At 35.2% G+C, this 26,632-nt stretch overlaps 1 protein-coding gene and 1 long non-coding RNA gene across 2 annotated transcripts; both read right to left on the reverse strand.

The window, feature by feature from the left end:
- Positions 1-1,117: 1,117 nt before the first annotated feature.
- LOC129793948 (polycomb group protein Psc) lies at positions 1,118-14,080 on the reverse strand. Its single transcript, XM_055834489.1, has 7 exons — positions 13,684-14,080; positions 10,666-10,811; positions 10,137-10,227; positions 6,641-6,844; positions 6,411-6,537; positions 6,171-6,257; positions 1,118-4,694 (listed from the first exon to the last, which is right to left on the reverse strand). Exons 2-7 carry the CDS (start codon positions 10,796-10,798, stop codon positions 1,524-1,526), a joined length of 3,813 nt encoding a protein of 1,270 aa, XP_055690464.1. The 5' UTR covers positions 10,799-10,811; positions 13,684-14,080; the 3' UTR covers positions 1,118-1,523.
- An 8,390-nt stretch (positions 14,081-22,470) lies between these two features.
- LOC129794272 (uncharacterized) lies at positions 22,471-22,849 on the reverse strand. The gene is made up of 2 exons (XR_008751015.1): positions 22,642-22,849; positions 22,471-22,588 (listed from the first exon to the last, which is right to left on the reverse strand). It is a non-coding gene; the product is annotated as an uncharacterized LOC129794272 (long non-coding RNA).
- Between the last annotated feature and the right edge of the window lie 3,783 nt (positions 22,850-26,632).

A 26,632-nucleotide genomic window follows, 5' to 3' on the forward strand; every position in this document is an offset into this window, starting at 1 on the left:
TAATTCATACTTGAAAATCGGTCAAGCGGTTTAGCAAATATGGCGGCCTAAAGAAAAAAGTGTTTTTTCGATATACCTCGAGAACGGCTTGACCGATTTGGACCAACTTGGTATCAAATGAAAGGTTTCGATAAGCCTTACAACTGTCTAAAACATTCCAAGTTCCAAAAATATCCGCAAGAGGCGCTAAAATCAAAAACAAAAATTGCCTAACTTTAAGGGGTAATATCTCCGAATCCCCATTATCGATTTCCTTTAAATTTTGATATGTTGTAGCCTGACTCAATATCTTTCACCAGTCCGAAAATGAAGAAAATCTATGTCGCCGTTTAGAAGATATAGCCATTTGAAAAATTCTTGAATTTGAAAAGTTCTAAGATCCATATCTCTTGAACCGCTTGTCCGATTTGACTCAACTTAGTATCAAATTAAAGGTTTTGCAAAACTCTACAACTTTCTAGAACATCAGAAACTTCTAGAACCATTCCTTGAGGACGAAAAGTGCAAAAAACTGTTTTGGTAGAACCAAAATCCGCCATTTTGTATTCTGGAGGTGACCTTGAAATGTATCGAAATATATGTTAGATTATAGCTTATTTCAAGACCTTTCCAAAACTAGTCAAGAAATTTCTGTATGTGCAATAGAACTTGAAATATAACCATTTTTGTCTTTCGAATTGATGAATTTCATTAAAAAATCAACTTTGCCTACTAATACTACTTAAAAATTAAATTACAACGCATAAAAAAACTTCTATACGTTGTGGGACACCAACTCTTATAACTGGACGCGTTATGATTGACTTTATAATTTGTGATGTTCTTATTCGACTTTCAAATTAATATTCTTTAATGTAAAATTTTGGTTAACTGTGGAAGATCTTATCAAAATGTTAGAGGAGAATTGAGCAGTTTCAATGATTACGCAATCAAATCCATATCGCCTGATATTAATCTAACTTTAATATTTCATTAAAAAAAAGATGCACTTGGTTGTTACTTGGCGTCTCCACTGCAATTAAGCCTACATGAATTAACTCATTACTTACCTTCTTGAGAGCCTTTAATCCTTCAAAGTTTTGAAAAATCTTTTCAAAAATTAATTAAAAATATCTCATTTTACAATTATAAAATTTTATTTTAGCTTAAAAAAATATTTTTAAAATCATTACATTCTTTTACATACCTTAATAACAAAAAACATTAATTATGTATATTTTTACTTGAATATACGCAAATTTCTTTGCAATTACTAACCCCTTTTCGATAAAAAAAAATGTTTCCGTATATGGCAAGTCTTTCGATTTTTTTAAACATTCCGCAGTCTCTTAATTTACTTTTAGAAATATATATTTTATTTATTTTGACTCAAAGCAATATTTACAATTTTTTTCTTCTTAGGAGAAGGGCTCTAAAGAATAAATAGGAATTTATTAGACGAGGATTTATTTTAGGAGGTTCTTTTTGTGACTTTTCATTAAAGTTTCTTTTGAATGATGAAAAGGGTTGTTTCGTGGGGTTGTTTATTTCTCAGCCTCGGATACAGTTGATGAGACAGTGGTGGGTGGTGGTGAAGTTGTGGATGGGTCTTGCATCCCTTTAGCCTTTGCAATATTCTTCTGAATGTTTTGGAAGTAGAGCTCGAGGGCTTCGGAGCCAGCTTTCTTCATTCTCTGGTATTGCTCCATCCAGAAAACGGGATAATTTAGGGGATTGGGGAAGCCCGGATTGAGGCTGGTCATTAAGTCAGTGGGTGTAGCGGGTGGAATGAGTGGCAGGGAGGGTAGCAAACTACTGAGGGTGGGTTCAGTTAAGTCAATTTTGGGTGGAACTGGAGTTTCATGACGTGGTGAGGATTTCTTCGTTTCCTTGGGAGACTTCTTCTCGCGCTTTTCACCCTCAACAACGCTTGACGTGACAGAGGAGAGATCCAGGGCTGAAGCTGACTTTGTCGGCTTTACATCCTCTTTCGGGGTACTCTTTACGAGGGAACTTGGTTCACTTTTGGATTTTTTCGGTGGTGGTGGACTTGGGCGATTTTCGGGGGATGTTGACGATGACACCCCATCGAGGGAGATGATTTTATTGGTCTTCAGGTCATACAATTTATTTTGCATGGCATCCTTGTAGACGGATTGCGTCAGGAGGGACATTAAGTAGGTCTGTTGAAAGGATTCGGAGCCACCTTCCGTTGTTGCAGGTGGGGTGGGTTTGTCGATGGGATTGAGTTTGGGAACTTGTTTCTTCTTCTCTGCCTCCCCATCGATTTTCTTGCTCGTTTCCGCTGCTTTTGTCGTCAATTCATTCACCTTCGTGAGGAGATCCTTTCCTTTGCCTGTGTCCTTGGGGGACACTTTGCCATTTCGCGTGTCCTCGGGTGGAATGGGGGTGACTGTGGTGGCACCGTCGCTGGGCAACTTGAGGATTTCAATGTAGTTGTTGACGGGACGTTTGGGTTTGGGTGTTTTGGTTGATTTGCTCGTATCCATGTCATTCTGTTCATTCGTGAGGGTTATCGAGAGCGATGAGGGGAAGGTGATGTTGCAAGAGTCAAGCAGTGACTGCACTTTCCTCTGCTTCTCCGGTGGTTCACCGTCATCCTTGGTGGGTGATGTGGATTTTGCGCGCTTCACCGATTCCCCCTCATTCGGGGCAATCTTCTTCCCACTCTCAGCTAACTCGGTGCCTTTGCCGAGTGTCCGTGGGAGTCCCGATGTGCCGTTCGTTGGGAGTCCTGTATACTTGAATTGTGACTGTGCGATGGGGATGTTGTAGGTGGGAGCGTATTGGGGTGAATTGGGGGAGTAGTTGGGTGTATACATGGGGGATGAGAGCCCAAGGTAGGGGGAACCAATGTACCCCTTTGACGAACCATTTCGCATTGGGAAATTCCAATAATCCGGTACGTGGTTTGGGGTACGTGGCATTGGGAGTCCTGCCGGAGTGGGTGGTGGTCCCATTTGTGGCCCATACACCTTCACATCCTTCGTCCCATCGATCTTTTTGATTTCCGTACTATTCTTCTGTAGCATTGAAAAGGTATCCTGCAGGATACGCGATGGATTTTCCGTGGCAACAGACTGACGACGTGGTGGTGCAATTCGGGATGGGGTTGATGAGGATCTCATTGATAGTTTCGATGTACCTGATCCACCAATAAAAGCAGCACTATTCATCAGTGATGCAGCCGTGCTAGAAGCCTGCTTTGGGGCTATTTTTACAAAATTCGTATACTTCCTCCTTGGAACAGTACTTTCGTCTTTCTTAGGCTTCTTCACGTCGCACTTAGGCACGGCGAAACCATTGCTAACAGGCGGTTTCTTCTCCACACTTTTCTCCGGACCAACCGGAAAGGGAGATAAGTCAAAGTTTAGGGATTGTTTGACTTCTGGTTTATTGCTGAGTGGTGGTGAAATAAGGTTTGGCAACTCAGGAAGGCGAGTTTTTGCAATGCTCTTAACTGGATCCTTATTCTTCCTTTTGGAAGCAGCACTATCTGTTTTTGATGCATTTGTTGGAGCTTTATTGGCATCCGTTTTGCTGTTATCTGTTTTTAGGCTGTTTGTTTTTATGCTGTCAGCTTTGAGGCTTTCTGCCTTGTGATTATCAGCCTGTGTGGTTCCTGTCTTGATGCAATCTTCTTTATTGCTGTCTGTCTTTAGTTTATCCGCCTTAAGGCTATCTGCCTTATCTGTCTTAAGGCTACTTGCTTTAATGCCATCAGCCTTGACGGAATCAACTTTATTCCCATCTGATTTTAAGGTATCTGCCTTCTTAGCAGTTAACTCAAAGGAATTCAAAAATTGGGACTTTTTGATTTCTTCCAAGTCAATGAGCATTTCTATGTCAGTTTCTGTATGAATTTTAGCAGGTGATGGACTTCTAGTAGTCTTGGGGCTTTGTCTGATCTCATCAACAACGCCTTTCTTGACTTCAGGGGACTTTTCTTTCATTTCAACTTTAATGGGAGAACTTTGGGAACATGGCAAATGGTGTCTCACCTGATTTGTCGTTGGACTCTTTGGCTCCTGCTTCACGGTTTTCTGCAATGGAATTTCCACAGTTGGTGGTTTATCCTTTTTGGGCTCTTCCATTTCATGGCATTTTTCAACTTTCACTTGTGGCACCTTTTCCTTTGGGCTTTTAGTCGTCTTTTCAGTGCCTTTACGTGCAGACGTTGCCATTGGCGGCTCTGGTGTGGGTGTTATATCCTTAATCACCATCATTTTGGAATTATCCTTCGACAGTCCAATTTTGAGTTTGATATTCTCACACTTTTTCCCCCCATCAACTTGTAAAACTTTCTCTTTCTTAACTTTCACACTGTCTCCTCGCTCCCTCTTCTCACTCTTTACACAATCCTCGTAATTCTTCTTGCTACTCTTACTCACTTTGACGACCTTCTCCACAACACTCGGCACATTCTTCTCCACTTTAATACACTTCTCACTGATATCCTTTTTCACGATGCTCCCCTGCTTCGAGGGAACTTTCTGCTCACCGGAATGTGGTTTGGTGGTGGCTGCTGCTGGCCTTATGTCCTCACGGTGCTCCTCCTTCACCTCTGCCTCACCTGCAGCCACTGGAGCCTGACGATTATTTATGCTGGGTGAACGACGAAGAGGCACTTCGGGTAGCTCCTCGCTCGTTGTCTCTTTCGTGCGAACACGGAAGAAGAACCTCATGGGTGCTTCCTGAGAACGATTAATCAAAATTATGAACGCATTAAAAACCACCAAACTTCTGTGGCCAAACATTAAATTTCGTTAGTGCAGTAGCGCATTCCCTAATTGACGGTATATTCACAGCGCATTTAATTAATGGCAAAAAGGTATTTATTATTCAGGACGTTGTTTTTTTTTAGTCGTTACATTCAAGTTGGGCAAAATTGTAAATTCATAGAAATTCTCAGAGAGAGACTTGTTGAAAAACAGGATGATGGGAATTTATATTACATACTTTTATGTATAATATGAAATTGTTCATAGTATGAGCAACAGGATATTGAATTATTTTCATCATGGAAAGCTTAAAGTTTCCCTCTCGTGGGTGGTTGGCCTGGGTGGGTGGGGGATACAACTTTTCCACGTTTCTATAGAAACGGGAATTTCAATTCAAAGGGATGGTATTTCCACACAGCATCGACATATAAACTCGTACACTAATTAACTTTTCTCGGTAAAATGTGCAAAATACTATTTACTCTCCAGGAACACAAATGAAAAATCAATGGCTTTCCCCTGAGCGGGTGGTTGGTGCTCTTTAACTGACCAAATCATAATTAAATCGATACTCTTTGAAAGTGATGCCATCGCATATTAAACCCCTAAAAAGGGTAGAGATAATTCTATCACAGAAGCAATACAATGGTTTTAATTTAAAAATATTGGGGGATGAAAAGTTATTAATTTAAGAAGAAATATATCAAAAACCAATCAAGGGGCATTACACACAATTTATTTAAAAATTAAAGAATCGTTTACAGTAGAATTATCTTCGCAAAAGGATCGAGAAATACTATAATATCAATGATTTATTTCTACACTGTTTATATTTTTTCAAGAATATTTTCATAAATTTTCTCAATGAATACTTCTTAATGCCAAAACTTCCTCTCACAGAGAATTCAAAGAAAAAATAATCTTGATGAAAAGATTAAGAACAACCTATCATGGTCAGAATTAGGTCATTTTTCCCTACGTTGCAGAGACTAAAGAGATTACAAAGGAACACTGTGAGCAATAAAATTTTCTAAGCTCCAACGTGGAGAAGACATTAGGATAATCAATGTTTTTTTATCTCCCCCATTTTTTCCGGGGGGAGGATGGAAAAGGTAACAACATAAAAAAATTCCACCTCAACTGTCTGCCCTTCTAACCCCCCTCAACAACAACAAAAAATGAATGAAAAAATGAACTCCACAACCCTCTCTGTGTGGAGGAAAATGTATTAGATTATCTTTTCTGGCATTCTTAATTAAACACAGAGGACAATTGTGGCTCTCTCGCTTGGTACACAATGGTGCTTTAAATTGGAAAATATGATGAAATTCTTTTGCGTATTTTTTTCTTGTTCTTTTTTAAAAGTCCCTTGGGTATGTTTTTTGTTGAAAAGATTTAAAAAAAAATGCTTTGAATAGAAGGGAAACAAAGAAGTTTGTATAAACTCACCCTCTTCCACGTGTAAATGTACGCCACATCCATAAGTGTGTAGTATTCGGGTAGAACAATCGTCTTGACCTTGTACATGATATCAACCTATTTGAAAAAAAAACAAGAAAATATATTCCCCAAACATAAATCACCGATCAATAAAATTGAATTCATGTATGGTAGGGTGGTGGAGAATCCCCTTCCTCGTGAACACGGGGAAAAGGTAGAATATATAAGTTGAATAAAAAAAATACTCACATTGAATTGTGCTGAATCGATTCCGAATTTCATCACGACAAACTTGCTGAGAAGCGAAACAGGGAATATGGCAGGACATTGAAGATATTTGGGCTTCGCGAGCTCCGGTGAACGACTCTTGTGCTCACTGTGGGGAGAAGGGGGAAAGACAAATTCAATTGTGTGTGATTATTATTTTTTTCATGTCCTCAAGGGAACCCCTCGTGTGGCTCCTGGTATACGATACTCACTCAATGAATGCATATTCCAGGGAAAGGGAGATTTTCTCTGTAGGTCGAAAGATGAGGTGTTCTGTGTCTTCACCCCTCTGCTCTGGTGTTGCCAATTTTGCCTCCTCAGGGCGCGTTTCGTAGAAATTTCGTCTCCGTAGCAATTCCTTCTCATACAGTCCCGGTACTAGTTTGTAGACAATCGCCTGGAAAGTCGCATCTGGCCTGAAATTTTTTGCAAAAAGGAGTATTGTTAACATTTTTCTTTCTCACCTAAAACACGCACCCTTTCTTTCCTCCTCATCTACAATTTTTTCTTCTTCTTCATTACATAAATCTTGAGCATAAAAGGGAATTTAACGTAAAAGTTTTCCCGAAGAAAAAAAAGTAATGAGCAGAGCATAGAAGAAGCTACAAAGAATTGGAGAAATTTATGAAAATTTTGCACACACAGAGAATGAATGGATGCCAAAAGTATCTTCGAGACACGACCAGTCCATTTAATATTACATAAGACGAAGACCGTAATTTATATGAGTCTCTAATTGGCGCTCCAACTAGTTGGTTGTTTTTCATGCTAGCACACCCGTTATCACATAAAACGCATAGTTTCTTCGTCTCGTGCACACAGGAGCGCCGAGATGATGGGATTTTATACTACATACCATGCTAAGAGAGGCCACTACAGTAGGGGAAATAATTATAGATTCATACTTCTCATGAAATACAACCCTAATATACATAAAAAATATATGCTCATTACTTCTCTTGCACATAGTAAATGATTCGAGGAATATGATAAATTTTTTTTTATTTATATTTGTTGCAAATCATTTGTGGATTTTTTTTGCGGCTTTGCAAGAATTCTTACCGAAGAAGGTGTTTTAAGAATTCTTTTTTTTAGATTTAATGTTACCTGTTTTACTGTTCGTTTGGGTCAATTGAATCGGGAAAAGCAATATTAATTTGCTGCTTCATTTGATTAAAAAGCTCAAATATATAGGACGTTTTAAATTAATTTATTTTTGAAAACTATTTGATTTCAAAAATAATTTAAAAACTATAAAAAATGTGTAAGACTATGTAAATTTTTACTAGGCGCCCCCAATGAATTTAGAAGTTCTTAGAAAGCAAAAAGAAAGAGCTACATATATGTACCACGCCTTGTTGCCTTCTTAAACTTATCTTTTGCTTAAAAATTCGTTAAAACAAATTATCTTCTTACCAAACATTTGAAACTCTAATTTTAACTAAAAACTAATCCACATATGGAGCTATAAATATTCAAGTTGGTGTAAATTGAAGAAATGTGTTTATTTAGTGTTTGAAAATTGCGTCTGGGTGAAAATGCTTTCGTTGTCGCCTCCTCGGCATCCCATAGTATAATCTTATAATAACATTGGCAATCAAGGGTACGTAAATAGAGAGCTTATGGTTGCTAAAGATGAATAAATATTTAAACAAATCCTCTTCTACCCCCATAAAAAAGTGAGGGTAAAAAGAGCCCCAAAAATTTACCATATTTCTGACTTTTTTTGCATTTTTTCAATCATATTTTATTAATATTCTCGTCAGCGTGATTTCTCTCTTGATATTGGATTGATTTAATATTGTTTCTAATGTGAATTACAACCCCCCTCCTCCTTCAAACCAATTGGCTCAATAAATGCAATTAAATGGGGTAATTTATGAGGGGAGGTGGATGGAGAACATTTGCAATTAAATCACATTCTTAAGTACTCTCTACTGCACTTCCTTTCAAGCAATTTCACCACCCAGTGTGATACATAGTACAAGTCACTCCCTGTGTGACCTCCCACACCTCTGGGTGACTCCCCTACCCGCAACATTGCAAAGAAAAACGTGCAAACACTTTCAGACGTCGTTGTTAAAGGCTTTTTATTAATTAGCTGCAAGGTGGATGTGTTTTCATACCAAAATGTTGTCGACGGGGATTCATAAAAAAGTTTCAAGTACATTTTTTACAGTCGACCTGGCACTTTTAGGGCAAACAATTTACCTGAGTTGGCAAAAAAGACATAGAAAATTTATAGAGAGACACGGGAGAGTTATGCGCGAGTTCTATGGGATGTTATTTATTGAGAGATATTTCAGCTTGAGAACATAAAATTCAGTGGCAGTGAAAGGAAAATAAGATGAAAATCCTTTTTTTCTTTCCTATATTTATAAAGGGATATCGTACCTACATTATATATTTTTTGCCTTTGTTTCAGGGGTAATAGAAATTCGTGCATGCTTCAGTTGAGTTTTCTTATGTATTTTATTTTGATAACATTTGTAATATTTTTCACTTCTCTTAGATTTGTATTCTAAGATATTGACAAGAGTCTAATTTCTTGGCTTTAATTGTTTTAAATTTTTAATTCGTTTTTTTAGATCTTTTCTGAAATAAACAAATATGATAATTTTTGCTATAAATTCTGAAAAAGGGAAAAAGAACATTTGCAAAAAAAAGTTTCATTTTTTGAATTAGGTAATTTCTTAATAGTTTTTTGTATTGAAATAATTGGAATTATCTGTTAGATTTATTGATTTAAAAGCATTAAATTGATTATTATTTTTTTCAAAATTTTTAAAATTGATTTATAAAATAAAAAAAATATATCAAAAATCGGTTTATAAGATACAAAAAAAAATCAAATAAAATAATTTCAAATATACCTAAAAAAAATGAAGAAAAAACATTCATGATGGTATTTTTTTATCAGAAAACTATGTACAGTCGTGCTCTCGTGGTAGGACCGTCGTCAAAATGACTTCTCCGCGGTAAAACGGCTTCAGAATGAAGTATTTTGCCTTCGCAGTGGGACAATTAGTACTATTGGAAAGGTAGGATACTAATTGTCCCACTGCGAAGGCAAAATTCCTCATTCTGAAGCCGTTTTACCGCGGAGAAGTCATTTTGACGACGGTCCTACCACGAGAGCACGACTGTATTTAAAAAAAAAACCTAATAAACCTAAGAGGTAAAATACATACAAAATATCTCCCAGAAGAATCTTCAAGAGCCACCCCAAGGCTATCTCAGACACTTTCCTAATAATATAATGTGATAAGATCTCTCTTCACTGAGCAAAGGGAAATGGGCTGTACTCATAGGAATTTATTATGTGTGTATGCTAAAACAAGTCATAGTACGTACAATTCTATCTCTTTCTCCCCCCTTTTGCATTAAGACTAACCATTCCGATGGAACTATAATACGGACTAAATGGGTTGGTTGTGTGAATTATGAATGGCATGTGAAATTAAAATTTTTCATTTATCATGCAAAATTTGCGACTTTTTCTCCACTTGGATTGAAATAACTCTGTGTGTGCATATTTTATGTATCCCTCTCTCATACATCGTTTCACATGCTACACTTGTGCTTTATTATGTATGTACATTTTTTTGTAGGTAGCTCTTCTGCCTGTCAGTCTTCATTATCCTTTGCATGATTTTTTTCCCATGAATGGGAATTTGTAATGAAATTATTGAAATGTTTGTTACTCACTTGATATTGGGTTTAGTTTTGTTGATGATAAGCTCGCATTTTGGGCAGTATTCCTTTGTCCTAAGGTGAGGAACGATGCAGCTGTGACAGACTGTTGAGGGAAAAATTATGCCCAAAGGAGGGAGAGAAAAAAGTTAGTTTTCTTCAGAGAAAAGGTGTTTTTCATGCAACATATCAAAATTAATATATAGCTCAATAGGAGAAATCATATAAGTAATGAATTGTCGGAGTAAAAAAAGCTGGGATTCCACACCCCTTTTTTTCGTTCACCCAAAAAAACATCACAGCATAGAGAGACGGTGCAGCATTAAAAATGGAATTAAATTAATACCACATACCGATCGTACGGAATTGTCGGAATGAGAACCCCTCGTGCTTCCCATTCATGATGTCGCCTCTACTTTTGGGCTCTCGGGTGAACGAAAACACAGGAGGGGAATCCCTCATTGTATATGTGATTGCATTTATATATGGAAGGGAGATGGTGGAAAATTCCTAGCAACAATTGAGAATTCTTGGGATTACTTACATGAGTGGCAGCATTCAACGATGGTTGTAGCATCAATGATGTATCCTTTGCAAATGTGGCAAGTGATGCACTCATTGACATCCTTGATTGGAACCTTCGACGAAGGCACAACGGAATCCGGGAGGACTACCATATTTTGGCTTGTCCTGAAATTAAATTTTTAAGATTTTTTTTTGAAGCAAAGATTTTTGCAAATTCAAAAAAATATTTTTTTCTTTAACAATTATAGGGTGTTTGGTCGTTATATCTTCGAATTATAAATAAAAGAAACTGAATAATAAGGGCTGCAGTCGGTTAACCGACTTAGCAGGTTTTACAATGCAGCCCTCTATATACAATTTTAGAAACACCTTGCGTTAGCTGTTAATACTAAAAATGGTTTAACTGATTTTCAAGTTTGAACTATGTTTGAAAAGGTAATGATGACCCCTAATTCCCTCTTCTTCAGTAAGTTTTTAACGTAATTTATTAATTTACAGGGCGTAGACAAAGCCCTTTTTTACCCGAACACAGCAAATAATGGCGGACGGTTTGCAGAGAAGTTAAAGGAAGAAAATGACGTCATTTTATTTCCAAAAACTGCATCAAAATTTTTAAAATCAGTTTTAGTGCATTAATCTTCGTGAGACACCCCTCAAAAACTATCAATCGATAGAATATTAAATTATCTATCCAGTGGTGGTGGATTTTTTCAGATTGAAGCATTTTCCTGGGTGTCTCAGCGAGTGATCAGTGAATTCCTATGGAAATAGAGTCTTTGTCTACCCCCTGTTAATTTAGTTTTGTTCCTATTTTCCACATGAAACAATTTCCATTGACATGTACAAACGGTTTTGGATTTTCTTGTAATATTTCTCTAACCATTTTCTAGTAAATTTTTCCAACTATTCAACTGCCAATTTCCCATGGAGTTTTAGGGGTCATGTCTCGTCTTCAATGTCAAGGATATAAGCCATATATATAAGTAGGAGATTTTGTACCCGTGTAAGTCCCCTTGGGAACTGGTTTAAAGGAAAAAAAAGAAGTGAGAAGAGAAAAATCACATGTCCATTGAAAGATGCCCATATGACAGGGGTCTGGAGGGTATATATACCTACTACGGTACCGTGTTGGAGAGCGGATGGAATAGGAAAAAATAAAAGAAGTGGAAGCAAGTACGCGGAATTGGGAGAAAAGGAAACCCCTCACACCCTTATACGTGGTACATCGTCGCTCTGGATACGGAGAGAGCTTATAAGTTGTGTTGGGTAATACATAGAGGCGCCGCAGAAAAGGAATAAATATAACAGGGTGAAAAGAAGTTGTGTGTTGGGTAAAGAGAGTCGCCCGTAAAGAGAACCTCTTGTATCGTTTGGTCTTATATATCGCCACTTATTTATTCTTCTTTTCCTTCGCGCTCTTTGCCACAAAATGATGCGCAAGAAGCATTTGGGAATAAATAAACGGCATTGGATATCATTCAAGAGGTTGTTTTTGAGGTTGGACTTTTGGGAATTAATTTTCTCGATTTAATATGAGTACAATTTCGTTACACATCCCTGAATATGTTGTATGTTACACAGAAAAGATCCCCCCTATGAGATAGCTACGATATCCTTGGGATCTAGAGGGGCTAGCTGACAATTAGGTTTTATTAAAAATTCATAAACCCCGTGCGACAGTGTTAAACAACCCGAAATGATGACGAAAATGGTTAAAAATAAAAATAACAACCAAGACCTCACTTAGAGTTTCAGGAGAAAAAAATGTTATTCAAAGAGCAAAGGGAAAAATCATATATAAAGGTCGCAAAAGGGAAGAAAAAATATTCCCAGCGTAAATTTCCGTTTATGACAATCCCCTTCTCGTCTTTCCAACATACAATCCCAAAAATTTACTTTTCGTCAGTCCTTTTTCGTGTGCACAATAATGCTAAATAAATACATCAGATGTAAGATACATATATATATATATATATATATATAAGTTACCTCTCTACTATATATGTAGGTATGCTTAATACCAACGCACCAATCAATCTTATGTACATTCTCTCTACTCTATCCCCCTTGAGTTTATACATAAAACGCGGTATTATGTTGCATATAACAAGGACACACATGCACGACTAACATTGGAATACAATAGGCCCGTATTGCTTAGTAGTGGTGGAACTCTGTCAGCCACACAGAAACAAGCTGCTATCTTTACAGTAACTCCCCAGCATAACGTCTTAATTACATTTGAGTTCCTCAAGCCCACATTTGCCAAAGTTTCACTTAACGTACATTTGTTATGTTAATCATATTAAACATGTATTTTTTATGTTAAGAAAAACTTATAAATAATAATTTAATCTTGTTTTAGATAAAGATATGAGAATTTGTCAGTACGTTGTCTGATTTTATTTCTTTACAATATAATGTTGTTGCAGATATCAATTTATAGGTCTGTTTCTTTTGGAAACATAACTATAACAAAAACATCAGAATAGTTTATCAAAAAGGAAACCTATTTAATTTTTTTAAGAAATCATGAAACTGAAGGATCTATGTTGAAAGAGTTAGATTATGAAAGCTAGTTAGGCAATTAGAGTTATAAGTGAAAAAACCTAGATAAGCTAGGTTCTGATAACTATCTGTATATGTATCAATAATTAAGTAATAGAGCCTAACTGAGTTAGGTAACGAGGCTTGATTAAGTTAGATTGTTAAACTAAATTCTGCATAGTTATTATATATTTAATATATTTGTTAATTAATCTGAAAAATTATTTAATTTCTTTTTCAAATTGAGCCACATTATCTTAAAAAAAAGAAAACAGTATAAAATCGGAATCATTTTATAAAAAAGTAAAAAAAAAATGCGAATTATTATTGTTTTTTATATCATTTCATATAAACTTTTTATAAAATATTAATATTTTTATTAAAAATCTATGAACTAAAATGAACAAGACATCAATTAGATAAAAGATTATTGAAATATTAATAGGTATTTAAAGTTAGGATAGTTGATTCGAGGTTCATCTGTACTTACAATAAACCCGCTTTTTTCAATTGCTCGACGCCTCTATGTACATAAACTCTCCTGCTCACACTCACACCATTGGCGACACTTTGAATAATATCCACATTCGCGGAAAGATTTACAAAAGGTCCATTGAGAGTCGCGACGCCGATACTATGGATGCGGGACGATCGGACTAATTGATATCGATTGCCAAATGCAACGAATGACAAAACCGTGTATGACGGCGAGGTGTATTTGCGAACGTGAACCAGCAACACAACCAACTCGAACCGTGTCTGGAGTTGAACTGATGTGTGTTGTGTGAAGTTTCCCTCTTCGGAACGCCACACTCTATGTACTTTACAAAAGCGAGCGCGCTCGAAAGTCGGGCGTGCGGGCAGCTGTAGGTTTGGTGCTGCTGACTCGGTCTGATAATAATATACCCCCTCTAACATCGTATACCGAAACCACAACCAGCTGTCCTTCTCTCACATCATAGTGACACCAACTGTCATCGAAGCTTTCAGTTTCTCTCACTGATTTACCTTATGCTGCTCTTCCATCTTGCTCTGGTACACGTAAAGTCTACATAGGAGATACATTGGTGGGAATAGGATGGAGTTAGGTGCACCCCAACTGACAGTTTTTTCTCCTATTGCACACACATTTTTCGTATATATGCTACAGGGCTGTGAATGTCGCTTCCCAAAAGGCCCCAGAGAGAAGCATCATCCGCTTCTACATAATGAATGCGTCGTTGAAAATCGTTCCGATCATTTTCATCATAATGCTTCTTTTTACTTCTCTCCTTTGTGCCACATTTTCAAGGTTTGCCCGGGTGATTTTTTTCCCTGAACGAACTGCAGTAACTAATCACATTACATACTCTGCTAATAGACGACTCCTATCCTACTTCTGGTTACATAGCTTTCCTAGCTTGGTGTAATGTAGCCCTGATGTCGAAACAACCTTGTAATAATCATTGTTCCATTTCTGAAATGTTTCAGATGTCGTATAGTTAATTAGGGTTAGCTAGCTGCTAGGATTAATTGGCAGTTAGCATTAACAAGTAAACTAACTTCTTATGTAGACTACAGAATATTAAGTAGGTTTCCTCAATATCAAGCAATAGAGAGAGATTTGAAGTCGCTTCAGTATACCATGTATAGGGTATAGCTTTCAGTTGAGCCAACGGAATGGAATACAAGAAATTCATCTGCCCCACTGTTTCCAATCGCAAGCACAGAGTGGAACGCTGAAGCAAAAGAAACTTATACATTAACATGTCTCTTATATATACCAAACCATCCCGACTTATATGTTGTGCGCACAGTGCCAGTGGAGGCAAACAAAATTTTGTACATAGACCCCGGAGCGAGGGTTACTCAATACCGAACATCTAGGCATTTCCATTTATTACAAAACTTCTACCTAAATACATAGGAGAGTGGTATTGTGTATACATAGTAGGTAAGCCTGAGTGAATGAAAAGGGGGCTTTTCCATTCAATGCATATCCCAACCATTGAGGAAAGCATGAAAAATTTTTAATTATCCACCAATAGCTTGGTCATGCCTACAATACAGATAGGGTCCTATACTGGATCCCACATACTTCATCGAATTGGATACCGCGCGATATGCTGGTTTGGGATTCAGCGGTGTGCGCAAAGAATCAAAGAAGTCACATCACGTCCTCTTCGTATACCGTGCATGTGACAAAGGAATTGTCTCACACAAGTTTTATACCTTCGGTTGGGAACATACATAAGAAAAGCATAATACACACAGCAAAATTCTCTCCATTCCCATTCCATTTTAGCAATCCGCCCGATCAGACATATCCGTTGATATTTATTGAAAGTCAAACGAACTGGCGCCACGCTATACCGTATACAATGCAATATTTCACAATTTTCAACACTTTTCTGCAATTTTTTCCACCCGCTCCGACCTAGTTATCGAATAAACATTTCTGATCACGAAGGATTCTCGCGGGATCACTTGGATTGTGTCTACTTCTTGTACGTACAACCACATGTGACTATACTAAAAGAGAGCAAAACTAAAGAGGGAGATCCGAGCGCAGTCATATTGTAAATTATTCAATTAAATTGACAGATTGATTGACGCTCTGTCTTCATTAAGAACGCTCATGTCAAAATAATATGGGCTACGCTATGTTATCCTCATCCTTAGAAAACTTCAAAGTATTGCATCAAGAGGAGTTTTTGTCAAATTGTTTTTATCTTTTGAGTTTTATAGAATGGAATAAAAATACTCCGAAGTTCTAGTTAGAAGGTCCTTGCAGACAAATCCATTAACAAACTATCCTTGCAGATTTATTGAAACCAAACTCTTAATAAAAAAAAGAATACAATTCAAAATCAATATTTTGAAATCTTGGTTTCAGTATACGAGCCATTAGGCTGAGTTCTAAAGTCAAGCGTTTGTATTTCAAATAAATGCTCGAAAGATAAAAGTATAAGATTGAATTAATTATCAGGATTAACAAACTCAAAGACAATGTAATGCAGAGTAAAATGTAATGCGGAACATCACTGTAATAGCACTAAAAATTTCTAAGCCTATGAAAAACATCCCAAAACTGATTTATCATGGAAAAAGTCCTGAATGAAACTATATTTGAGTTTTTTCCTACACACATGTATATATTTTCTAAACCCCAAAAGCACTGAAACACCCCACTTTTCTCTATTATAAAAACCATATATAACATTGTATAAAAATATTGCTCTCTCTGCGGGTATTTAATGGGTGCGTATTAATTAAATAATATTAAAATAAAATACATTGCGTGTCTTTGCCAAATTTTTCATTCATCGCACGTGTATGACACAATTAAAATAATTTTGTAAATAAAGCAATAACTGTGTCCACATTTTAGCATTAATTGCGATGTTTTTGAGCGGTGTTCATTTCACTGTGTTGCGATTCCCTTTTTTGTTGCAAAATTAGTTCGGTGGAACGACATACTCACACATGAGACCCCAGCATTCCTCCTTAATCGTTGTACGAAAAATCTCCTTTGTGTGGATATTTTTGCGCCAAAAAAAAGAAAGAAATTCAAACCATTTTTGTATACATTTTTTCGGAAGATTTTTCTTGGAAAATCCTCCGCAAAAAAAGAAGTCGACAAGACTCTGTTTTGTGTTGCCATCGTAAACCCCTCCTCTGCAGATTAATGCTGCTCTCATTATTTATGTCAGCACCATGAGAGTCACGCATTTTCATTTTCTTTCACATCATTTCTCATCTGGAAAATTAACTCGACTACCAATTTATCAGGAATCTTTCTTGCTTGGTGGAAAGCTCGAAGCAAGTTTGGGAGGGATTTCCTCAACGGAGAAGGAGAATAATTTCTCACTTAATAAGCTGGGGCGTACAATTTTCACGCAATCATTGATAATGATATGGCCATGGGGGAATTTTGACGAAAAATTCGCTTTTTGCTGGCACATTTTACCTCGCACACGCGGCGTTATCACTAACATTGGGTGATATCTGAGAAAATAACCCAAGAACACTTGTATGCGGAGTCATACAGAGAGACTTAATTGTTTTTGCAATTAAGTTGTTAAAGAAAAAGAATGTTAAATGTTTTTTGCTCTGAAAGGGCTGGGAGAGATTTTGTATTGAGATTTTTTGTTGGTATTTTACTTATTTTTTAATTTTTAATTTCTTTAAGTGCTTCACAGATTAGTCGTAATCTCTTTTGTCTTAATTTGATTCTAAGATAGAATAAAATCTATATTTGTATTAAAAAGAGGTAATGCTGAATTTAAGTTTTTCTTTTTAGGTTGATAACCTTTTAATCTCTTCAAAAAAAATTTTGAACAAAAATTGATACAGAAAAAGTTCTTAATTTAAAAAGATTAGACAATTAAAAGAAAAATCAGAAAGTTTTTTTTTATAAACTCATTCAAATAAGTTTAATTATTTCTCGTTATTTAACCCTTTCGGGGTTATTCAAATTCATTGGTAATTTCACAGAATTAAATGAAAATTTCTCCAGAATTATGTTTAATTAATAAGCTAATTGTTATGCGCTGATTTTCTTTTCTCCAGTTCATTTTGTGATGTTTTTATCACTAATAAAAAAAGGAAATATTTATCCAAGTTTTCTTTCGACCCTTTCGACGGTATTGTTGTAATGAAACTTTACCTATGCACAGATGTAGAAATTATCACGAAATGTTAAATAATTTTTAATTTTGTGGCGATTGAAAAAAGTCGATTTGGCCACTTTGGCCAGCAAAATCCTCCAAGGGTTAAGCACTTTTGCTGTACAATTGCTTTAGTCTAATCGTAAGCACTTGTGGATATAATGGTCAGTAAGAGTTTAGGGATTAGGCAGTTGTTACGAAATATTTTTTATAGCATTTAAAGAATCAGAAGAATCATAAATTACCTTTTAGAACAATTAACATTATTAGAAATTTTCCTTAACTAAAAATGCAAAAAGGGTTAATTTTGGCTTGTTTTTTCTTTTTTTAATTTTACATGGTTAAAGAAAACTCTCTCGAAGTCAGGCAAGTCTCACAGAGAAATATAATTTAAAAATAAATACAATTTACCTTCTGTCGGCAAACTTCTTCATTGACACAAGTGTCGGTGTTTTTGCATAAATGCAATATTTTATGGCATTATAAATTTTAAAAAATTCTCACTAAAAAACACCGCAAAAGGGGAGAATTTTTTTGGAGTACGTAGAGAAAGAGCTCACTTAATACATTGTATCATACATTGACGACAACGTGAAAAACCTTTATGCTAAACACTTTGGTAATTTTATACAATTATCTTACAGAAAATTCTCATTCAATTCATTCATGTTTCAATGCTTCAATATGTGACTCGTGCGGTGTTTTCTATTGAATGGCTTTTTGGGAGAATTTTGTGGTCTCTCCAACATTTTTGGATGGGTTTCTTTACGAAAAGAATGAGATTGCTACAAAGTGCAAGAACAGGTGCAGCGATATTTTTTTTCTTCACAGGAGGATGGATTTGCATTTGAGTAGAGTGTCAAGGAAAAGAGACCTTCCAATGTGACGCCACAATAATTACCACGCACTGGGTTATGGTTAGTTTAGTGAGTCCAACTCTGCATTTTATTGCAAACAATTCTTATACTATATAAAAATCTTAAATAATGACCATGAGTCACACGATACAGCAGTTTATCGTCCAGTTTAATGTTTGGCGAGATAAGAAACTTCGCTCGAGAGAGACTCCACTCAATTAACTTTGTATATATGGTGTAGTTCACTCGAGAGTTTCCACACAGACAGAGAGAAAGAAAAAGAGCAAAAAAAATAAGAAGTTTTAATGTTTATTTATGTAAAGTTTTCATGTTGAAGCTGGTTGAAGAGGGTTGTGTGTGGTGCCTCAAAAAATTGTTCTGTTTTATTCTCTTCTCTCTCTATCTATTCGCATATAATGAGATTTCACATGCTTGGAACATCATCCCCTGATAGCAGACAAGCCCGAGGGTGAATAATTCCAATCGGAAATCCCAAATGTTCCCTTCCACATCGCCCCCAAACCACCGATTCCCTTTGATGGTATACCAAACACCCCCTAAGAACGAATTCAGTACGAACCAGAACCGAATTTCTCGTTCAACAATCCATGCAATATCACTAATGTGCTGCTAGGGGTGGAAAATCCGCCTGTGTACAACAGCCACTTTTAACCCTCCTGCTTTTCCATTACAGGGTTACCCTGAAATTTTAACAATAATTTGACTATTTTTCCATTAACTTTCATTTATGGATTGTTAACCCTTTCATGTTCACTGGTAGTTTGTGCGTAGCATTGCGTAATAATGCTTTTTTTATTTGGTAAAATAATGAGAGACACGTGGAAATAAAATTGAATGAATTTGATTTATTACTGTATTAAAACAAAAGAGAAGAAAAAGTAATCAAAGCCACTTCATTTTTCCCTTGGTTATTTTTTTTTAAATGGCTTTATACGAGTTACCTGAGATGTTGTTAATACTGACGTCACTATTTAATTACTTTGTGTCCTTTAATGCATAAAACAAAGCATTATCTGTTAAAAATCATCGAGGAAGCATTAGCATAAATGTTTCATGTACTGAAGAAGACATGAAAACGAAATAGTGACGTCATTGTGGACATTTCTATGCAAATCTTTACCTTTGTGTTTTAGCTACAATCAGGTAAGCAGAACATTGGGTGTACTCTTTTCGCTTCTTATTTAAGCCGAAAAACTTGGAAAGATTGAAAAAAAAATTTCCATTAATTCGAATTTATGAAAATCTTACGGCCATAAAAGGGTTAATAATTTATTTAACAGGTTTTATGAATAATTAATTTTATTGTAACAATTGTATTCTTTATTCATATTATACCTATTTTATTCATTAATGTAAAGTAATATTTTGATGACAAATCAAATCTTTCTGATCCTAAAATGTTTTATATATTTTTGTGGTTCTTGAAATATTTTTTCTCGCTTAAATAAAATAGTTTACTATCATTTTTTTGATTATTTATTGGAAAAGAAAATATTATTCAAATTAATTCTTTAAAAAAATCCATATGAAATGGACAAAAATCAGCTATTAAATAGCTTAAGCTTTAATCTCTATCTTAGCCTTATATTTCCCTAAATCTTCCTCTTTTTACACAATCCGAAATCTTTTCCAAAACATTTATTAAATTTCCATAAATACCAAATTTTCGCACCATGATTTATATTTTATTATGTAAATTTCTATATCACTTTGTTGTACGCCAAAAAAAGGAAGAATCCCTCGAGGGTGTAGCCGTCACCCTGTTTGGTATGGGATGCAAATAATTGCCACTCGGCTTTTGTATAGTTTTGGGTGCAAATTGAGAGGGTGAAATGTTGTGTGGCAGTAGGTGGAGCAATGGATTTTCCCCTTTTTATTCGTATCGAAAACTAAACCCACATTTTATCAAAGAGAGAGAACATTCGAAAAAATTCTTGCAAAATACATTTAAGCCAAACACGATTTTCCATTTGGGATGAGTTCCTCAATGGGAAAAAGTTTCTGCTCATGGGATGGTGAGTGTTGTAAATTAATAATTTGAACTGAGAGAGGAACTTTTGCTCTCATTAAAAAATCAGCAAAATGGGGTGGATGGGAAGTTTTTTAATTAACAAACCACCGAGCAATGAATTATGAAATGTTGAGGATGGATGGAAAAGAAATGAAAATGAATTAAAATCAACTAATTGATGGGGATCAAGTTGGGGGATTTTCTCATTTTTCTCTTTCTCTTGTAAATTTTCCTTTTACAATTTTACCTGGTGCTAGAGGTGGAAAAGTAATTAAGAATTGTGTGTGATGGAAAAATTGCTTTGAGGAAAAATCGATAAATCCAAACTTGAGCCCTTCATATGCAATACAGTGTGGGATAGCGTGATTAATATCCTCATGTGAACTTGCTGATGCCATCCCTCGAACGAAATATGTTCCCTCCGGAGTTGTCTGTTAGGCAAATAATGCTCGAAGAACTCATCCCATATTTTCCCTTTTCAAAATGTTCTGCGTGGGTGAAACGAATTTTTCACGCAATTCCCCACTAACAATATTTTTTCCCGGAACTCCCTCATGTGCGCTCTATTCCACCTGAATATGCATTATGTGGTAGTACAAAACTTACGCCACGAGGAGAGAGACAATGAAGGTAGGGGGGAAAGAAATAAAAGAAATGTAGAGTTCCGCGTAAAATCAATTTTCCTCATCAACCATACCCAGTCAAGTCTACATCATAGAATTTTAGTATTTAATATGTTTCTACCACACTTAATACTTCAACATTAAAATTCACTCATAATCATCATAATTACACACCATAGTATGACAGAGTATACCCACTCCCTTCAATTACATCTCTGTGATTCGCAATGATGCGAGATTTATGTTGAAATCACTTTTTTTCTCTCCATCGTCTCGTCACATCATCCTTATTTGGCGGGAGTGCGATGCAGTATAACGAAGTTTATATCGCAGGCACAGCATGATGTAGCATTGGGGGAACATTGGGAGTGGAATTAATGCCCAACAACCTGTTACCATTTGCCCCTTTTTCCACCACACTGCCTCACTTCTCCGTATTATGTACATGTAGGTATCTATTATTTAGCATCTCATTTGCATACACCACGAAAATTCCAAATTGACTTCCCTCCCCGTAAAAGGGGATCCCAAATAGAATGAGGCAGAACATTTGGGGAACGTGCCGTGAAAACTAAACCCTATTCACACTGTTTGCATGTCGTCTTTGAGGCATCGAGATGTAAACAATTCATTCTTATGCTTCATTTCATGATAATATTTAGGGGAAAAGCATGAAGATTTGTTATTTTTCAAAAGATGATTTATTAGAAGCATGCTTTATGTTTCGTGAGACATAAGTAAATTTTTTATGTAGAAAATCAATCGTTAAAATACGGACATAATTGAAAATTTTTATTTTAAATATCAACGTAATAATTCTTACGTAAAATAATATCAAGATTAATATTAAAATGAGGAAAAGAGTTTTTAAGGACTTAATGTTAATCATTTAATTACCAATCAATTAATCAGCTAAAAAACCTATATTCAAATGTGATTATAATTCAACACTAGCGTTATTATGTTACCGGATCATTTAAACATAATATAACCAACTAATAAAAGGATAGGTACATATATAGCTATGTGGATTCAGAAGTACAGCAGCCGTGCAGCAAAAAAAGAACACGATTCAGGGGGAAAGCAATTGAAGAAGAATAATAAAAACCAATTAAATATAGTGAAATATTAATTTATTTATTAATTGAATTTATTTTACTTATTTAAATTTAAAATTTGAATGTGTGTAAGGCATAAGTCTTCTTCTGGATCTCCTTGCGCAAGACGACCTTTGCTATAAAGAAAAAACGAAAATTAGCAAAAAAAAAGTTGGATTTTTTTTCTTACTTCTCTCCGTGAGATGGGCCTTTGCAAGCTTCTCCTGGAGCACGTCCAGGAGGTCCCCAACTTCCTTGTATTCTTGCTTGAATTCCTCCTTGTCTCCTTTCATTTTGGCAATTTTGTCTGCGATTAGTTTATTGGCGGCATCCATTTCTTTAAGTTTTTTTTTCGTTTCAAATTTATGCGACGAGCTCTTTTCTTTGAATTGTTGACACTGACTGACTAGATTTGAAACTATTTTGCAATATTACGAAATTATGTCAGCAATATTGTCGATATTCGATATTCGACAATATTGCTGATATCTAAAACGTGCTCATACCAAGTTTTAGCCGATCTGAGGTGGTATGGTTTTTCCGACGATTGCAATACTTGATATTGCCATGATTATGGTATAACCAACTAATATTACAAAAAATTGTAAATGGAGGCGACGGGTCTAATGTTCATTACATGCGTTACATACGATACTCTAATTCAAATGCTAGGTTATGCACTCTACTCAGCAAGTAAATTGAGCATAGTATTTTACATACAACTGTTACGTTGTTTAATAAAATGAAAATGTAAAAGGAAATTCAAGCGGTTAGATACATTTTTAAGCAGATTTTTGAGGTTATGTTTCTAACGCGATAATAATTTTATGTAATAATAATTTTATTTTTCTTAATCTTATTATTTAGAGTTTCCAACATAGCAAAAAAAATTACAACTTTTTGCTGAATATTTCTTTCCTAATTTTCATAGTATGAGAATAAGAAAATCATTTATTACATAATTTTGAGTAGACAACGGGGCGGAAAGTAGAAAATGTGCTCATCATTGTTGAATAAATTATACAGAGAGAAATAAACAAGGTATAGTGTAGCCTCATAGAGGAAGCATACTATACATATTCCCATTTGGGGGTGTTTCCCACGTCAGGTGCATTAATGCATATTGGATGAATCAATTTCACCTCACACCCTTTTCAATAAATAAACCATTTTCACGACATAACATTTCCCGAGAACCACACATTTGATGACTTTCTAACTCGGTGCATGCTTACCGCTTACCGATTAGGGTTTCTCTATTTTCATCGGTATTTTGTTTGCAATTACTCCGAAGGAAATTATTGTAATTTTATCTTCAATTTATGAGCTATGGAAGATTTACATTTTATTGCAAAACTAAAAAACATCTTTCCTTTGCACCTCATCTTACCCATTGGTGTTTACCTCTTATGGTCACCTTTTCCAACACTCTCTTTCTATGCTATGCATGCTGCCCCGTGTTGTCTTTCGGGGGAAGAGGAGCCAAATTGTGAAAATTACAACCTGAGGAAGCGAAGAAAAAAATTAATGGTGTGTTTGGGTCGTATGGGAAGATGTAAGAGAGAAGAAACAAAATTGTGTACTTACTTTTTAGTGTGTATGGCATTTGCCCATTTGGATTTCTTGTTCCCCTTGAAACTGGTTGTTCTGTTTCTTTTGCCATCCATATAGCGACGCTTTTATATATATTATTATTTTGTGTGTTGTCATTCCAAAAAAGAAACACGCGGCAAAGCCAAGAAAACTACTGGACAACGCGCTCAGATTGAGTGGATGAATTATCATAACTGCCGAATTATACCAATTGGACGATGCGCCAAGAAATTTTTGTATTTTTTTCTGGGTGTGAGAAGCTCTCATGCAGCCCAAGAAAACTAACTCCCACACTCTGCTTCTTTCACCATAGAAAGATTGATTTTTCTTCTACCTTTTGCACATCCTTTTTGTTTGATTTTCCACCATCATCCTTTTTGGGTAATTTATCATTGTGAATTGGCTATTCCTTTCATTATTTGTACACAGAGTTCCTCTCCACACAATGACCTGGATTTTATTTTATATACATATATTTTGCTCATTTTCTTGAAAAATTTCTTCTGGGAAAAGTTTTCTTTAAGGTTAATCTTTTTCTTTTTTTTTTTTTAATATCTCAGCGAGTTCATTGTGAAAAAAGGAGTTTACGTATTTTATACTATATTAGATTCTTGATAAATATGTATAGTAAGCAAAGAAAAACTTTTCAAAAATAATTAAGAAAATCCTATAGAAAAGTCTGACAAATTTCTCTAAACTTATAGCTCTTTATAAATATTCATTGGCATTTACGGTATTTTAATGGTTCATTGAATAGTTTTAATGAATTAAAAAAAAATAACCAAGTTAGAAATACGAAATTCTTGCGATATGGTTTTTTTTAAAACGATTTCAAGCTATGATTTTGATAAATAATTGCAAGAAATTTTTGCCTGTCAAATTAATAAATTAAAAAAGAAGCGATTTAAACATTTTGTTAAACTTACATTGATTTACCATTTTTGTTAAGATTAACATTTTTGGAAAATAGGAGAAAAACAGATTTTGTGATGTTTGCAAAATCGGTTACGCGAAACCGAAGAGAGTTAAATAAAGAATATACTTAAAAATAAATTCATAAACTTGTTATTTTTCTCGTCAATAAAAATAGATTATTTTTGTGAATCAAAAAAAAAAAAACCTTTTATGTAATACAAAAATAAATTGATAAAAATTAATGATAAAAATCGATAATTTTTTCTGCAAATCATCGCATTTCTGATACTCAGAAAACTCACGTCATTCAGTGTACGCAGAAATGATTTATTAAATAAAAAGTTCACGGGACGAATCAATTTTATCGATGGGTTATATTGTAAGTGTTTTTAAAAAAAATTTATGAGCGTTTCATGAGTTGTTTTTACCGTCTGTGCAAAAGTTTTTTCACTGTGCAATCCACAATACTGCATCCGGAAAACCATAATAGTGTTTATTTTTCTTATTGAAGTTCTCTGATTAATTTTCTTGGAAATTTAATTTATTTTAAAGAAGAATGTTTGTCAGGAAGTTTAAAATAAAGTTTATTTCTTCAGGTGTTTTTTATGTGTCTTGGAATTTATAACACTTGCTATTGTAAAGCTTTATTTCAAAGTGATCATTTATATTCTTTTTAACTATAGGTATTTTTTAAAGTAATTTTAAACGAGTTAAAAAAAACATTATTATTATTATTATTATTAATTATTATTATTATTTTTCTATCTATAGAGCTTCTAATTCGTACTTTTTTTTTACCTAAAATTGTGACTATACATCAACAACTTTACCAAGATATTTTTTATTTCATAAAAAAAAACTTTATCGCTGCACCCTGTTCCTTTACCATCTTGTCTTTTTTCTAAAGAGGGGATGACTATAAAAAAGATACGGCGGAAATTGGAAGATTTTATCTCATGTTTTTGAAGTGGATGAATGAGGAAAATCGGTAAAATCTATATAAAATTTTATGCTTTATAATAGAGCTCTCAATTCTTCTGAATGAGTGCAACATCTCACGCTAATGATCTGTTTTAAAAAGCTTTAATTTTAGCAAAGACAATGTACTGTCCTGAAAATGTGTAATACTAGCCTTGCTATCTGCTTCTTCCAAAACATTTCAACCTGAGTTCTTTACTGTGGTTAAAATTCCACATCAAGCAGAGAGCCTCGAGGAAAATCCCCAAAAATTGCGCAGAAAGTGCCTCGTTTAGAAGTTAGTGTGGTGTAGTAATTTATAAGAGTTAATTCGGCGCGAATTCAAATGGTTGTTTGCGTGGTTCGCGATTCCCCCATTGATGTCATATTTGGGATTGTCAATGCCTCAACAATGGGAAGCGCGGTGATCGGAATCACCAAAGAGATTAGAGACGGACGACCGTTTTTTGGGCAGGGGGATGCCATAAAAATTCGCCAGAGCATTTTGGGTGGCCATTTGTTTGCCATCCTCACACATAAAATACCGACGAATAAATGGGCGCAGACTGAAAGGCAAGAAAAAAGGAGAAGATTGAACTTGAAGATAATACCATTCATAGAATGTTCTCATTCGCTGATGAAGTTTCTACAGATGGAAAAACCACTGTGTGGTTTTCTCTCCAACTCACAGTGTTGTGAGGGCGTTGGGGGTTCAA

The sequence above is a fragment of the Lutzomyia longipalpis genome, chromosome 3 (genome assembly GCF_024334085.1).
Source record: "Lutzomyia longipalpis isolate SR_M1_2022 chromosome 3, ASM2433408v1".
In the NCBI taxonomy this organism is placed as follows: Eukaryota; Metazoa; Arthropoda; class Insecta; order Diptera; family Psychodidae; genus Lutzomyia; species Lutzomyia longipalpis.